The sequence below is a fragment of the Furipterus horrens genome, unplaced genomic scaffold, assembly GCF_987537825.1.
Source record: "Furipterus horrens unplaced genomic scaffold, mFurHor1.1.pri manual_scaffold_1, whole genome shotgun sequence".
Classification (NCBI taxonomy): Eukaryota; Metazoa; Chordata; class Mammalia; order Chiroptera; family Furipteridae; genus Furipterus; species Furipterus horrens.
The window spans coordinates 25,045,001-25,060,962 of NW_028327171.1; the positions used below are offsets into that span (position 1 = coordinate 25,045,001).

At 34.0% G+C, this 15,962-nt stretch overlaps 1 protein-coding gene across 1 annotated transcript in view; it reads left to right on the forward strand.

The window, feature by feature from the left end:
• Nucleotides 1–15,962, forward strand: part of RSRC1 (arginine and serine rich coiled-coil 1) — a 334,340-nt gene that overhangs the window by 277,971 nt on the left and 40,407 nt on the right. Inside the window, exon 7 of the mRNA XM_090285816.1 lies at nucleotides 65–133. Within this exon, the coding sequence (XP_090141942.1) occupies nucleotides 65–133 (69 nt within the window). The remainder of the gene's footprint in view (nucleotides 1–64; nucleotides 134–15,962) is intronic.

A 15,962-nucleotide genomic window follows, 5' to 3' on the forward strand; every position in this document is an offset into this window, starting at 1 on the left:
CCCTAGTATTTTCACTTATGATACAGACAGAATAAGCTCAGAAACTTTATTGTTTTTGTTTCAGCTAAAGCTGACGAAGCATTGAAAGCCAAAGAAAGAAATGAAGAAGAAGCAAAGAGAAGAAAGGAGGAAGGTAAAGGCATATGTTAATTTTGTTTCAAAGCATTCATTATAGTGAGGGGTCACTGTTTGGCATGGTTCTCTTCATTTCCTGAATAAACCATAGAATTTAATCAAATTAGGGGGTCGCTCATGCTATTTCATGAACCTCAGCTATGACACAATATCACACCGTATTCAATGTCTTGGAGACTAATTAACGTTTGCTAACATAAACATTAGTTTATAAGCATCACAGTATATGTTCTGGGGAACTAGGAAGATACAAACTTATAAAGTAGAGTTGGTGTTGGTTTGTCTCCTTCTGACTTTTATCTTGATAGTTAAAAAACTATTAAATCAGTTATAGAAATTGATTGAATTTATCTGTACGTTTTGAAATGTTTTAGCAGTGATGAAGAAAAGTTCACTCGACAAAAAAAGAAAACTTGAAATAAAAAAGCTCTTAAGAGGGAACAATAAAATGTGTAATGTCAGAAATAGTCATAATTCAAATAAGGAAATTTATGTCACCATTTTTTAGATTAAATAGTTTCTTTTAATAACATTTAAGTCACCACCCAAAGATATTATGCAAAGAAATCTAACGCATATTTATTTCCTCTAAAAATTTTTTATTTCCTCTTTGGTTTGCTGTGATTTATGTGAGTCAAAATTCTGTGTTTTTTCCTTCACAGAGGCTTTATAAATACTCTTCTAAATTACAGTGCTTAAAGCAAGATCCAGGCAAATCTTTCTCAGTGAGTTAAGTTGATGATTCACTTGTACTGGCAAGCATGTCACTTTACTGGCTAATTAGCAGAGTAACTATTTCCTCTGTGAGCTTTCAAGAAGTTGAAGCTTGATAATGTGTTTCAAATATTGGCTTTGAGTGCTATACTAAATCTGAAAATTTAAATTGTTGCCATAGTACTTAACTCTTTCTCTGACAGCCAGAAAACTTTTTTCTTTTTTCTTTTTTTCATTCCCAACTTCCAGTTGTGAGCTGAGACCCATCAGAACCTAAAATGTTTGAGTATGATAGGTTGGAATGATTAAAAGCAGCACCCCATGAGAGCTATGCCCCCAAAGCAAATCAAAAAGAGAAAGAAAAAAACCTGTGTAGATATAAGTGGTAGAATCCTACAAATAAGTAGATTAAAACTAAATGTGAACTAATGTAAAGATATACATGTATAGTGTTCTTACCTTATTTGACTCCCATAAGTACTCACTTTAAGGTAAATTTAGAAAACAAGTGAATTCCAATGACAAAAATTCTTAGTAGAAGGCTCTTCTTTTGGCTTTCTGAAGTGTACATTTTGGTATTGTGAGTGGAAACAAGCTATCTGATTTCAGTTATGCTTATGGTCACCCATAGTACAAAATAAATATAATATTAGATGCAAAATAGTCTAAGCAAATTACAGTATTTGAGTATTCCTGTGTTATGTGGTATTCTGATCAATGTAACTAATTAATAACATAATAGCCCTTATAAAACACTATGCTACTATAAATTAGAAGTGTTGTACTTATTACCAACCGACACAATTAATATATCTTGCAGTAGTAATGAGTCTAATCCCATTAATTCAAATCTTAATTGGAGTCATAATCGGTTGAAAGGATAGCACTGATAAAACTACTGATACTGAAATTTCTGTGTGTTTTTTTTATTTTGAAAAGTATGTGATATGAATGCATGCCCTAGTGAAAGAAATTGTCCAAACACTTCAGAACCCCTCACTGACATGGTGACAATTGGTATTTCTAATAGTCTGTCTTTTTCACTTAATTGGTTCTAAACATCTTTAAAATGATACTTTGTTAAGAATTTCTTAAGTAACTATAAATACATGAATGTTATATTGTAATTCTTTTGAAAGTATTCTTTCATTTAGACTTTCACTAAGTCATACTGACGTGGCACTTAGTCTATGATCTATAGTAACCTTTTCCATTTCAATACCTGAGAATTGTTGGAAAAGCACATCCTTCCAATCATAGCTGTTTTAATTAGCATCATTATAAGTCTGTCATCCTAACTAGCATATAAACTCTAGGATTACATAGGATTTAGTATCCACAATGGCTAGCCCATAGTAGATACTTAGTTTCTTGATTATTGCATGCATGCATGCATGGGTGAATGAATGACCAGTTTATCCTTCATTCTTTTAAACCTATGCTTACGTAAATTATCTTACCTTGCAGTTGATTCCAAGTAACCAAATTGAAAGTATAACCCTTTTTAAAGGCCAGACCTCACCCATTAGTCCATTTCTCAGAAGAATTACAGCCATTGAAAAAGAAACCAAGGAATTTCAAAATAATACAATGTTTGCTAGTGTGGATTTATCAGGTCTTTATCTGAGCTCACAATTTTCTGTGCATCAACAAAAAAGAAAAAAAGAAAAGAAAGAAAACTATTACCACAAATGTTGGAGGAAAATTCTACTGGTAGAATAACTTAATGACACAAATTTTAAAAGATGAACATGTATTTTATTCAGTAGTTTTCTTTTGCTTATACTTTGTAGGAAAAAGTAAAACACTAGCTATATTCTTTGTTGTTGTTTGCTTCCAAAATTTTTTTCTTATGGGCTGCCTAGGGACTTGAATGCTATCAAATTAACCTTTCTGAAAATGATTAATGTGTAAGTTACATTTTTTTTGCTTTATGTAATTAATCAGGCTGCAATTGAAACCTGAGATACATCTGTATGTGTATGTGTATATATTTCTGCATCTGAAAGAATAATAATTTTTTTATTTCCCATCTAGAAGCCACTAGTAATTTACTCTATCACATCCTTAATACAGTTCATCTCTTAATTTCTCAGCATGCTGATATGCAGCAGAGCATTGAAAGCATTGTTAAAATGTAGATAGATGTTATCTGCCTAGCTCCCTTTATCCACTCTGTTCAATCTCAGAAGAGCTATTGTGTTAGCATAGCAAGATCTGTGCCTTGCAAATATGTTCTTATGCAATCCTTTCCTTTGAGTGTTCTTAAATCAATATCATAATTATATTTGCAAGTACTGTAGCCAAGATAAAATTCAGGCTACTCACCAAACTTGTCCAGGGTAACTGCTTTGCCTTCTACCTTTTAAACAATGGTCCCCCATTTAGAGTGCTCTTCATGGTCCTTATATAGCTCAGTAGTTTGTCTACTTATTGAATGTCACTAGTACGTTAGTGCAGGCCCTCTTTCTTGAACCATTTACTCTCTAACTTTTTGTATTTTAGTTTTATTATGTAAAGGTTACATTATTTAGAAGTAAAAATCAGCTGAATATTTAGGTTTATAGTTTTCTTCTTTTAAACTAAGCACTATTTTCTGTTTCTAGATTATATTTTAGGAAAAATTAATAATATTAAATCTTTCAATTCTGTTTCTTTCCTATTCTTTGACCTACTAAATGCTTGACTTCTACTTGCCCTTTTTCCCTGTATGTGTTTGAAAATGTTCACACTACATAAAATTAACAATTGTTTCAATTTTTATCCTTTTGATTTATTTTTGTGTTATTGAGTGCTTTAACATAACTGCTTAAGTTTTCTGATTTTATTTTATTTTATTTTATATTTAATATTGTATGCATTTAAGGGTTCTAATTATGTTTTAAATCCCGTTATGGGGATAATAGTCTTTCTTTGCATTTTGACTTCCAATATGAATTTCTTATTTGTGGCGTAAGTATTGTAGCTTTTTAATTCTTTCTCCCCTTGTGTTTATTCAAAAGAGCTCTACTCATCTGTTAATTTTCTACTTCAAAGATTTTTGTTTCCAAAAGTGTTAGGCAACCAATTCAAAATTATTCATGGAAATGGTGGACAGTGATAATATGAACATAATATGAAGTAGTCCAAGTCTCATTTGTTTAAGTTGAAATTCATCAAACCTTTTGCCATACCTGATTGACAGGAGGGAAATAGATGAGCTTTAATTTTATCTTTGTTGTTGTTGATCCTTTGGTGAAGGTGGGGGTAAAAGTACTAGTAACTGAAAAAAACAGGTGCCAGGGAATGTTACAAGTTCTTTACATATTTTAACTATCTTAATCCTCATGAGTTCATGAGTTATTGCAGTTATTATCTCCATAGGACAGGGAGGATAGGAAACTAGGGCACAGAGTGCTTAATAACTTGCTTTATAGCTAGTAAGTGGTGAAGCCAGTACCCAGACACAGGCAGTATGATTCCAATATTCATTCTCCCCCTCTCTAAACAGCCTACACAAGTTGCAACTCTTACAATCAGTGTTCAAATAAATGTGATTCAATTCCGTCTCCCTCTGTCCTTTGCCTTCTTCTCTGGATCTTGCTCTCTAGCTCTTAAGCATTTTACTTTATTTTTCATGCCCTCAGATCTGTACCCATATTAGGTTGCCTTACTTGGGTTTCTGGGACACTCAACAGGTGAGGTATCCAGTTAGAAGCATATTTTCAAAGTGTCCATGTGCTTTTTTCATAATCTCTTATCTGTTTTTATTCCTAGTGACTGGCTGTCTGTATAAAACACTCACTGGTCAAATCCACACCAGCCTTCAGAGCCTAGAGGAGAGCCAGTCCTAACCAGCTAGTTTCTCAGGTTCCTTTCTCAGAGGTCCCGGCCCTCCTAGTGCTTATATAGCAAACTTGGTACCAAGTCTTAGCTACACTTGGGAGAGAACTGTTCTAATCCCTTTGTTCTTCCACTGAGGTCCCCTACCTGAGACCAGAGAAGAAGATGAATGTTTGGGATTCTGAAGTATCCTTTATTCCTCCTAGAGACCCTTTATTAAGAGGTTGTGGAGAGGCTGTAGTAGGGTAAAGTTCACAGGTGCAGAGTTATCATTTGAGAATCACTGTTTATTCATTTGACATGTTGACATAAGCAGATTAGATAGAAGTAAGGATAGTCCTTTTTTGTCTTATCCTGAACTGGCTACCCATCGCAATACTATTTCCTTGTTAGGTTTAAATATTTGAACATTTACTCCGCTCACCTTCTTTGTCTTATTAGGTAGTTCTATTCCAAGATTTAAAATATCCCTTTAGAAATTTATGTTCCTGTGTATTGGATTTAATAGTCCTATAGACCTTTCATAATGTGGAATTTTTAAGAAAATACCTGAATAGTGTTTTAACATTAGCTCTTAATGTTGGAGAGCTGTTTCCTTTAAGTAAATTAATCTGCTTCGTTTGAATGGATTGCGTTAGTCCATATTTTTTCCTCAAGTTCTTATTTAGTCAAAAATTACTCAGCAGCACTCAGTTATTTAGCCTAGCCATCTGTCTTATTTCCCTCAGCAGTGACTTGTCTTTTAGAGTCCCCTTGATTCCAAGTCTGCAGGAAGTTCATTTTTAAATGGTTTTAACCTTTCTTTCATATATAGTTTTAGGTGTCATATTATATTACACATTATTTATTCCTCAATTTTGAAGCTTCCAGTACATGTGTACTAATTCAATTTTAACTAACTTTTTAACAAACCAAAAAGTCCTTTTTTATAGTGATATGGTAGATTTGAAACCATTTTATAGACATTATAAAATATTGCTTGTTGCTCTTCTATTATTATTTATTTTAAAAGCACTCTTTGGTGACTCATAAGTAAAAAACAGAATCACAATGGAAAATATCAAACCATGTGTCACTTAAGGGAAGAAGATAATTTGGTGGGCCTAGCTTATTTGATCCTCACCCTCCTTCTCAGAACAGATGGAAAGACTGGCCAAAATATTAAAACGTATGTTTGAAGAGACCCTGGCTGGTTTGGCTCAGTGGATTGAGCGTCGGCCTGCGAGCTAAGTGTCGCTGGTTCGATCTTCCAGTCAGGGCACATCAGAGAAGGAAAACTCTAACTCCAAAAAACCTCCGCTGCCTTGCGGCATACCTCTTCAGGGGAAAGGCTAAGGGAGTAAACCCCGACAGAAAATCCGGAGCCGGAGTCCCTAAGGTGGTTTGACATTGTAGCTTCAGCTTCACTGGAGAGGACACTCCAGCGTCATCACAAGATGTCGATTCAACACGGGAGGAGACAGATACCGTGTCACTCCCGAGTTGGACTGCACAACCATTCTCGGCGGTGCAGATAGACTCTTAAGAAGCTACACCATCGTCTCTCGAGACGGACGGCTGCCGACGACGACTGATGTTTGAAGACATCAGAAAGTTCCCTAGGCAGTGGGGAAGTATGGGCCCCAGTTCCAGGAAAGAAGGTGGAACTCAATATGTGGAGTCAGATTTCCCCTGAAGATGATTTCAGTGGTGGCATCTGTCTGCTGTTCTTGAAGAGGTAACTGAAGGGTGGAGAATCTGGGCAGATTTTTTGAGAGGCTTGGAGCTCTGGCAACAAAGTCTAGGGTTCCCATTCAAGAAAGGGAAGACTGATAACACAACCAGGCTTTGGGTTGGACTCTTAACAGATTATTCCCTAGAAGTAAAGATGAACCAGGTATAGGCAGGCCTTCAATGGGACTGAAGTCGAGCTGTGAATCTCAATTTGTGATTAACTTAAGATGTTTCAAGATTGCTAGTACCCCTAGTCAATTACCAGAGCAGACATAAATTCTTTGTGAAAGAATGTAGTATTATCTAAAGCCTCAGATTATCTTTATAGTTGATTTTATATGATATCCATTAAAAATAAGCAGGCATATGAGAAAACAAGACAAGTTGAAAAATCATGAGAAACAAGAGAACAAGAGACACAACAGTCAGTAGGAATAGATGCATGGAGGATCAAAATAATGGAGTTGTTAGATGCGGATTTTAACATCACTCTGCTTAATTTGTTTACAGAAATAAAAGACAATTTAGATGAGAATTAGAAAATATTGAAAGTAATGAAAAATATATTAACTGAAATAAGGAACTTAATGAGGGCTTAAGTTTCAGCTAAGTAGAACAGAAAAAATTAGAGGACTGCTAGATAGACTAGCATCTTGAATGAAGCACTGAAAAACAACAGCATAGAAAATATGGAAAGGAGCTTAAGAGACATAAGGGATATTATGAAGGTTTACAGTGAGTATAATTACAGTCCCATGAAAGGTAAAGATTTAAGATAAGCAGTATTTGACAGGAAATGTCTAAGAATTTTCCAAAACTTTCAAAAGACATCAAGCTACAAACTAATGAAACACTACAAACTCCTGTCAAGCTATATACACAGAAAACTGAATCTAAGCATATTACAATGAAAGTTATATAAACCAAACACAAAAAGAAAATCTTAAAACAGCAGAGAAAATAGATCCTATTCAGAGGCATTATTCACAATAGCCAAAAAGTAGAAACAAAACTATCCATCAACAAGATATACTATATCCATCTAATAGAATACTATTCAGCAATAAAAAGAAATGAAATACTGGTACATGTTACATGTTACAACATGAATGAGACTGAAAAACATTGTGCTAAGTTAAAGAAGCTAGACACAAAAGACTGTATATTGTATGGTTCCATTTATATGAAATGTCTATAGAAGCAAATGTCCAGAAATCATGCTAGAGGTAAGGACAGGGAATGTTTACTAAGCTTCAGTTGGCCTCTTCCCTTGTTTAAAAAAAAAAAAGGAGAAAGGAACTCCTCATTTAGGCTCTTCACCTGTGCAGTTCTCTGTATCTGGAAAGCTGGAAAGGTCTGCCTCTTTGCCTGGCTAGTACATCCCAATACGTCAGATGTCAGCTTCAATGTTATGCCTTCAAAGGAACTCTATCTTTACCTCACAATTTAAACAAGTCTTTTTTTTTTTTTTTAATTTTATTTTTTGATTTTTCAATTACAGTTGTCCCATTTTTCCCCCATTGCTCCCTCCCACCCAGTCCACCCCTTCTCCCACAATAATCAAGTCTTCCCATGATACTTTCTTCTAGCACCTCATGCTGGCTTTTCACAGTATTTATTACAATTGTTAATCATTTTTATTATTCAACAAGTACACTATTCTAGTCCTGGGCTACAGGAGAAAACAAAACATGGAGCACATTCTAGTGGGGAGAGTTATATAATAAGTAAGTAAATAAATAAGGAAAGATGGTAACTGGTAGGGAAACAACAGAACATGGTGACAGGTTGGGGAAAGGATATTGTTTTTTATATTGTATCTTCAGGAAAGGTCTATAATATGACATTTGAGCAGAGTTTTGAATGAAGAATATACATACCTTTCAAAGTAACATATTCTTGGTTTCCTCTTTTTCTTGGTAAATCCCACTTTTGTAAGTCAATATTCTTAAAATTTGAATTGTTTGATGTGTGTCTGTTTGATAATTCTTCAAAATAAGAGATGTTAATATGTTATAATCTCTTGCCAACTGACATTTGTAAATTTGTATTATGTAGCATCTTATCACTCCAACCACTTTGGCAAGTTAAAAACTATTAGCATTTTCTCTAGAATGTCAGAATTATTTTACATGATTACCAAATTTTATCCCATATCTATGAACTTATAAAAATCAAAACAGTACTAATTTCTTCTGTAGAGACGGCAGAGAGTAAGAAAAGAGCCTAATTTGCTAAAATGAGAAAAATTAAATTTTCTGACATAATGAAATTGAAACCATCTTAAACATCATATAAAAACACAATTTTGACTATTTTCTCTTCCCCTCCTGTTTTAAGTAATCAACCTGCTTGTTTTGTGGTTCATTTTATATATCTGTAAAGAGCCATTGTTACCTATTGAGAGTTACTTTTTTACTGGTGTAAGGACAGTCTTGTAACTTCCTCACCCCTTCCTACCAATTTTTTTTCAGCAATAGCTTAAACTAATAAGAACAAAACCTGGGTAAGTTTCTGAAGTAAAGAAAAGCTCATTAGTAGAAATGATTGTGAATCAGAAATTTGGTCTGTTTTACTCTAGAAATTCTTTTCAATTTTAATATATGAAGTCCTCAGCAGTTATTTTCTGAAAGAAGTATATGTAGGGAGAGAGGTTGAAAATGGACAATGCTATTGTTTTCATTATTTAATATGTAGAAGGTTGTTGACTAAAAGATAAAAGGGAAAAACTAAGCAGAAGAAACATATTAACAAAAAGAAAACAGATTTATGGAAGATAATCAGCATCATATGGCGTTTTATCACTGTGGATTAATTTTCATGTGTATCCTTATTTTTGGAATTACTATGTTATTTTTTATAAATCCATTGTTTTAATGAAATAGTATTAAACAAATAAAAGAAGCAATTGCTTTGTGGACACAGTCATCAGAATATCCTTGAGAGCTTTTTAAGTAATTATACAGGTTCACAGGCCTTACCTCAGACCAAAAGAATCAGGATAGACCCATTGGGTGTCAGTTAATCAGCCAACAAACACCATGCCTTAGATTGGCATTTTGAACCACTGCTCTAAACCATTCAATTTTGTAGCTAATGATAATTTGAGGTGGTGTATTATATTTTTACAAATGAGATTGGCTTTACAGTAGTCGCTCTCTATATCACGATTTACTTATCATGGCCTGACTGTACCGCAGGATTTTTAAAAATATTATATTTAATTAGTTATCGCGGATTTTTCGCTATATCGCAGGATTTTGTGGTACTGTATACATATGTTGTTAAAGTTACTTAGGTTTAAGAGTGTAGAATAAATGTAAGGTTCCTAGTTTGCGGTGGGGCGGGGGGGTCTAGAACGTAATATCCGCAATAAGCGAGGGAATACTGTAATGCATTCAAGTGGTGGTTGTCTCCTTCCATGAAATCAGTTTTCAAAATATAGAAGGTCTGTCTGCAATGTATCCAGCCATGTAATTTAAAAAATTGAGACATTTATTGAAGAAGATACAAGTTACAAGAAACATTGTACATAGAACAATGACACCTCAGTCCCCTTCAAAGTAGGCACCTTGGGACCTCACACAGTTCTCCCATTGTCTCTTCCACTGTTCAAAACACTCTGCAAAAATCTTTGTTGGGATCTCCATCAGTTTCATCATCATATTTTCCTGAATCTCATGGACAGTCTGGAATCTGTTCCCTTTCAAAGGTGATTTTAGTTTTGGGAGAAGGTAGAGTCTCGGCACCAAATCAGGGTTGTAGGGGGCTGAGTCACCTGAGTGATTTGATGTTTTGCCAGAAAACTCTATACAAGACATGATGCATGAACAGGCATGTTGTTGTGATGAAGCTGCAAATTACCAGTTGCTCACAGCTGTGGCCGTTTTCATTGTATTACATATCTCAGCCAACAAAGAACACTGAGGTAGTGCTCCTTATTAATTGTTTGGCCTGGAGGAGCATACTCATATGGACAACGCCTTTCCAATCAAAAACACAGTTATATGGTCTTGATCTTGCTGTGACTTTGCCGTGCTTTCTTCGGGCATAGAGAACCAGGCCACTTTCATTGGGGCAACTAGGTCTTCGTTTCTGAATCACAGCCATAGATCCACGATTCATCTCCGGTTATGACCTTCTTGAGGAAATCTGGTTCACTGGTAGCTGTTTGAATCAAGTCATTAGCAACTGCAGCACAATGTTCCCTCTGCTCTGGGAGCAAAGCCACATAACAGATTTTGCCACGACACATTCATGCCAAGATCCTACGTCAAAGTCTCAGACACAGTTGTTTTTGGAATTTCCATCAGATTCTATGATAGTTCTGTCATTCACATATCTTTGTTGACTGCAGCCTGTACATTTTCAACATTCTCAGGTGTTCTGCTTGTTGCAGAACGTGGATCACTTTCAACAGATTGTCAAACACCTTTGAAGCATTTGTACCACACTTTTATTTGCACTGCACTCATTGCGTCATCCCCCAAAGCTTTCTGAATCGTCTGAATAGTTTCTGCAGAGGAATGTTTAAGCTTAACACAAAATTTGGTGTAGATTTGTTGCTCTATTCGCTCAGTCATTTTGAATGCATTGGCCACACAATGCACATGCTCACTCAGTGGCATTTACTGTTACCACTGACTGGTACAGTGAAGTCATCATTGTTCACGCATATGCATTCCAGTCCATTCTCCTTGGCTGCCAGGGTACATCTATGTTATGCAAACCATTCTTATATTAACATGGCTGAACTTTTTTCAGACAAGCCTCATGCAGTGGACTAAACCTTGTGACCTGATACCCAATTTTGATTCTGTTTTTGCCTTAGTAAAAACAGTTTAACCAAGCTTGATATCCCACTTTGTTTACCAGATATGACTCCAAATGTCTAACAATACTGACAGAAATATAATCCAGCCTCCAAGGATTGAGTGTTTGACAACATTTAGATTATTCAAAATATTGTTCCCTAAGCCCTGAAAATCCTATTATGGTTGTGTGGTAGGCTATAAGAATCAAAATATTAAAGCAATGCCCATATTATTTGCATAAGTGATATTTGAAGGAAAACACTTATGTGTACTGGTTTGTTTTTTATAATAAGTCACATTATTTTAAATCTATTTCCTCAACAGAATTATAGAACCTTACATACAGAAACCATGTGATTCATACTTATTTGTAATCTCAAGCTTGCAAAGTACCTTACTAAAGACAGGCATTCCTCACATTTGCTGATAATATTTTCTCATTAATGGTGTCTCTCCACTGAACTAATAAGCCTTTTACCTGTGATACCTTGTCTGATAAACCACACAGACTTGTTAGGGAAGTGAGGTTGGTGATATTGCTGTAAATGACTTATCTAACCGATCCATCCCACCCTTAACATTGGCCTTATTATTAACAGATACTTGAGCCAATAGGTCTCAAATGCTATTCTAGAAATTTCTATTACCCTTCATTTTCTCCTCATTTTAAAAATTACAGCTCTGCTTTCAAGCTTTTAGTGTTTTTCTTAGCACAAGTCAAGGGTAACTATTTAGCAGCTTCGGGTTCCATCTTTCACATGTATTTGCTCACTGTTCACCTTTGGAACTGTGAAAAATTCCCCTAGCCTACAGAACTACGTGGGAAGCAAAGATAAGAAATCATATAAATAGGAAATGAGATTTTTTTTCCTCTAAAAATTAAAGTTGTTCATCTGTTAGTGTACCTGGATGAAGTAAAATTAAAACTATAATTTAAAGAAATCTGTGTTATTTTAGAAGCTTTGGAATTGATTACTTTGGAAAGGTAGAGCTATATCATAAATAAATTTTTAAAAATTTATTTAAAAAAAATAAAAAGCCCTAAAGTTGAGGTCAACCAGTTGTACATTTTAAAAGTGTTTTATTCTCTCTAGATTAATTTAGCCCTTAATTAGCCAAGTCATTTACTTAACCTAGAATTTAATGTATTTACAAGTCAAAAAGGTAAAAGGCTTTCCTTTTATTACCGAAATACCTATGGAGGTATTGGGAGAAAAAATGTATGCTTTAGATTTGAAAATCCTCTGAATGAGAAAATTGGGTTTTTCCCCCCTAATTTTTATGTTACAGACTCTTGGATGGAAATTAGGCAAATTATAAACATGATAGCCTGCTTTTCAGTAACTGACATTTGGGCATAACTGCAGTTTACTGAAACCATATTAAGTGTGTACATTTTACATGAATTAGTCTTTAAACTATTTTACCTTGAAATGTGACTATCACAAAAACTGTAAATGCATGTGAATTGGTTCTTTGTTTTTCTTTTGGAAGAATACCACTTTAATTCCACTTTGACTGCAAAATAAAATTTTTGTGCACTTTTTAAAACGTTCTTAGATGATATTTAAAGTCTGTGACTGATTATAGAGCCGTATCATTTGCTTTTAAACATAGTTTTCATATCATGAAGTGACTGTCCAGGGGTGTTGCAATCTGCATAATCCAGAGCATATCATTACAGCTATATTTAGATAGGAGCGCTGTGAAATCTCGGAGGAAATGAAATTAGAGGCCCTTGAAACTGCTAATTTGAATCTAATTCAACAAAAATAATATTTGCACATAAAAAAATTTAGAAAGAAAGGCAGTTCTGAGCCCTTACAAAGCCACCTTACTCATTTGAACTTTTTTCTTGTAGGCTGGTTTGTGGGCTACTAGGAAGCAGTATCATTCTTACTGTCCTCTGACTCAGCCTTAGAGAAAATTTCCACAATTTCCTTGATCATCAAAGGTTACTCTTTGTTAAACATATATCTAAGTAATGTTAGGTGTCAGGTGAGACTATCTTATGGTTCCCACCACCTCTGGTACCATCAGGCTAGAACTGGTGATTCTGTACTGTGCATGCAGTTCACTCCGTATTGCTTTGTTCACATAGCTAGCCACGAGGAGATGATTCATAGGCATGTGCTGAAACTTGGTCATTGAATAATAAATTCATGATTTGCTAGCCCTCCTCTCCCATCCTACACTTCGAGAACTGGCATCACAAATGGTTAGATTGTTTACACAAATACACAGAAACTAAGTCTCATAATTGGAGAAGCCTGTGAGTTTGGAATTCAGATTGTCAATAGCATTGTAGTTTTGTTTTTTTGTGGTTTTCTTCCCTTAACCACATCAGCTACTATGAAGTTGCCAATCATTAAGAGAGGTAGAGCAAAGCAGCCCACAGAACTCCTATGTCACAAAGTAAAGAAAGTCAGGAATCAAGCAAAAGTAATGAAAAACTAATTGAAATTACTTTGAATGTGAATCTGTATACAAACAAATGTTGAAAACTTCTTGAAAAGATGAACAGGGTCCTGTTTTTCTTTTTATACTTTTCCATTTTATAATTGTATCAACTCCCCAGCTTTTTAATAATAATAATAGTGATAATAATAATAATAATAATAATAATAATAATAATAAAGTACACCCTAGAATGTGAGTTGCAAGAGAGCAGAGATTGTCCTTGTATGTTGACTTTGGGTATACCCAGTACCCAGGACAGGGCAATTAGTGTAATAATTAAAATGATGAGTCCGTAAAGAATTCTAAAAACTCAGAGAGTAAAGAGTTCATTTTAAAAATGTGACATTGGATCTTATCAGTTTAGAAAGTCAACTGAATAAAAACTATGTGTTATATCTCCTATTTATTGTCTGAATGTGTTTGTCTTTTTGTCCTCAGTTTTATTGAAAGAAATTTTTTTTAATACTAAATTACAAATTAGTGTGATAAACTTTACATTTATGAAGAGAAAGTGTCTACTCAGTGGGCTGAAATAGGTGCTGAGGATCTATACAAAAAAATAAAACAAAAGATTGAAAACCATAAATTCAAAATGTATTTGCATTTCTTCATATTTTCATATAATAAGCCTAATAATTTTACCTGTGTAACATAAATCTTAATCAAGAAAATATTTTTAATTCAATTTTAATGTAAACTTTACAGTCAAAACTATGATGTTATTGTGAAGAATTTGAGTTTTTCAACTTCTAGTTTTCTATTTAATTATTCTCTTATCTAACATTAAGAAGCAGTCAGTTCTTCTAAAACAACTCTTGGATTTTTCAACAAATGGAAGTTATCTTAGATCAAAACAAAGCTTCTGTTTCACATAGTCTTGCCTAAAGGCAGGAAGTCCCTTCCCTTCACATCCCTATATTTTGTTAGCAAATTTCACTGCATTTTAATGAGCTAAAATGGACAGAACCCACAATATCCATTAGAAATGATAGAAATTACACCTTTCTCATGAATTATCATGCTTTGTAAAGGCATTTTCACCTTTATTATTGAAAAGTTAGACCTTAGAAATGGAGTAAACAGATGTAATACTTTAAATAAAATTGTTTCTCAGCCCATTGGAATAAAGTTCTTGTTCTCTACTTTACAGTTATAGTTTCCCTACACTTTTTATTGTAATTGTATTGCCAAATCAGGTGTGAGATTAGATGTTGGATGTTACATGTAATCTGCACAGAAATCAAATTACTTAACCTATAAGCCCATGGTACCCCCTCCTGCTGGTTTGCTGTTAAATATTCAGTATTTTCTTGTCATGAATACAAATGGAGGACAAATTAGAATCTACAGACAGCTGACCTGAGCTTCAGATTAGAGACTGGGGGGCTTGTGCTGTTTTAAATGTTTTAATTATCATGGTCCCAGTAGCCAGTTGAAGGACACACATAAAATCATTTTTTAACAAAAGAAAAAGAAAAAGCTTCATCTTCTTTCCTCCTTTTAATGTGAATGTCTGAGTGTGATTACATTTTCTCTTCCATTAGAACTATACTAATTTGCTGCATTAAATTAGGTCCATTAGTAGTAATAATTTTTAAACCACTCAACATTTATAGTAATATTGTCAGTTGGTATGTGTTTTCCTTGTAGAAAAGACGGTGATGTATATTTCTCATTTTATTTTAGACAATAGATCTGTGTTGATTTGTAAAGCCTAACTTTGATAACAGGTCTAGTAGTTCACATTCAATGTGGTAAAAATATATGGAAATAATTAACTAATTTAGATGTGATAGCATCTGTTTGCATCAGCAAAGCATAGAGAACTCAAGTAAAATTAGCTAGAAAGATCATTCTGGGAATTAAAAAGATTTAATGTTTTATAGTTTGAGATTTAATTTTAAATATTGCTCCTTAATTGAAAACTTCTACAATTCTGAACTGAAAAGATTATGAAGTAATTAAAATATTGTATTGGCTGATGATATAAAAAAATTTATGGGGCATTTACACAGCAAAGAAATAAACTAGATTGTAAGACAGATTTAAGTAAGTATTTTTATTTTAAAAATAACTTTACATTAATATTCACTCAAGAATATATTATTCTGATGCCTACAGTCTTGAATTTGCATTTCTTGTTTCTTGTATGTGTTTGTGTAACGTTGATTTGATTAGTTATGCCTGACTAGTAAGCAGTGAAACATTTTTATATACTCTTGGGAAATAAATTTGGCAGAAAATCAGCATGAGTAGATTTAATTATCACTCTGAGACCTTTTCCTTTTCTAGCTTAGTGATCCT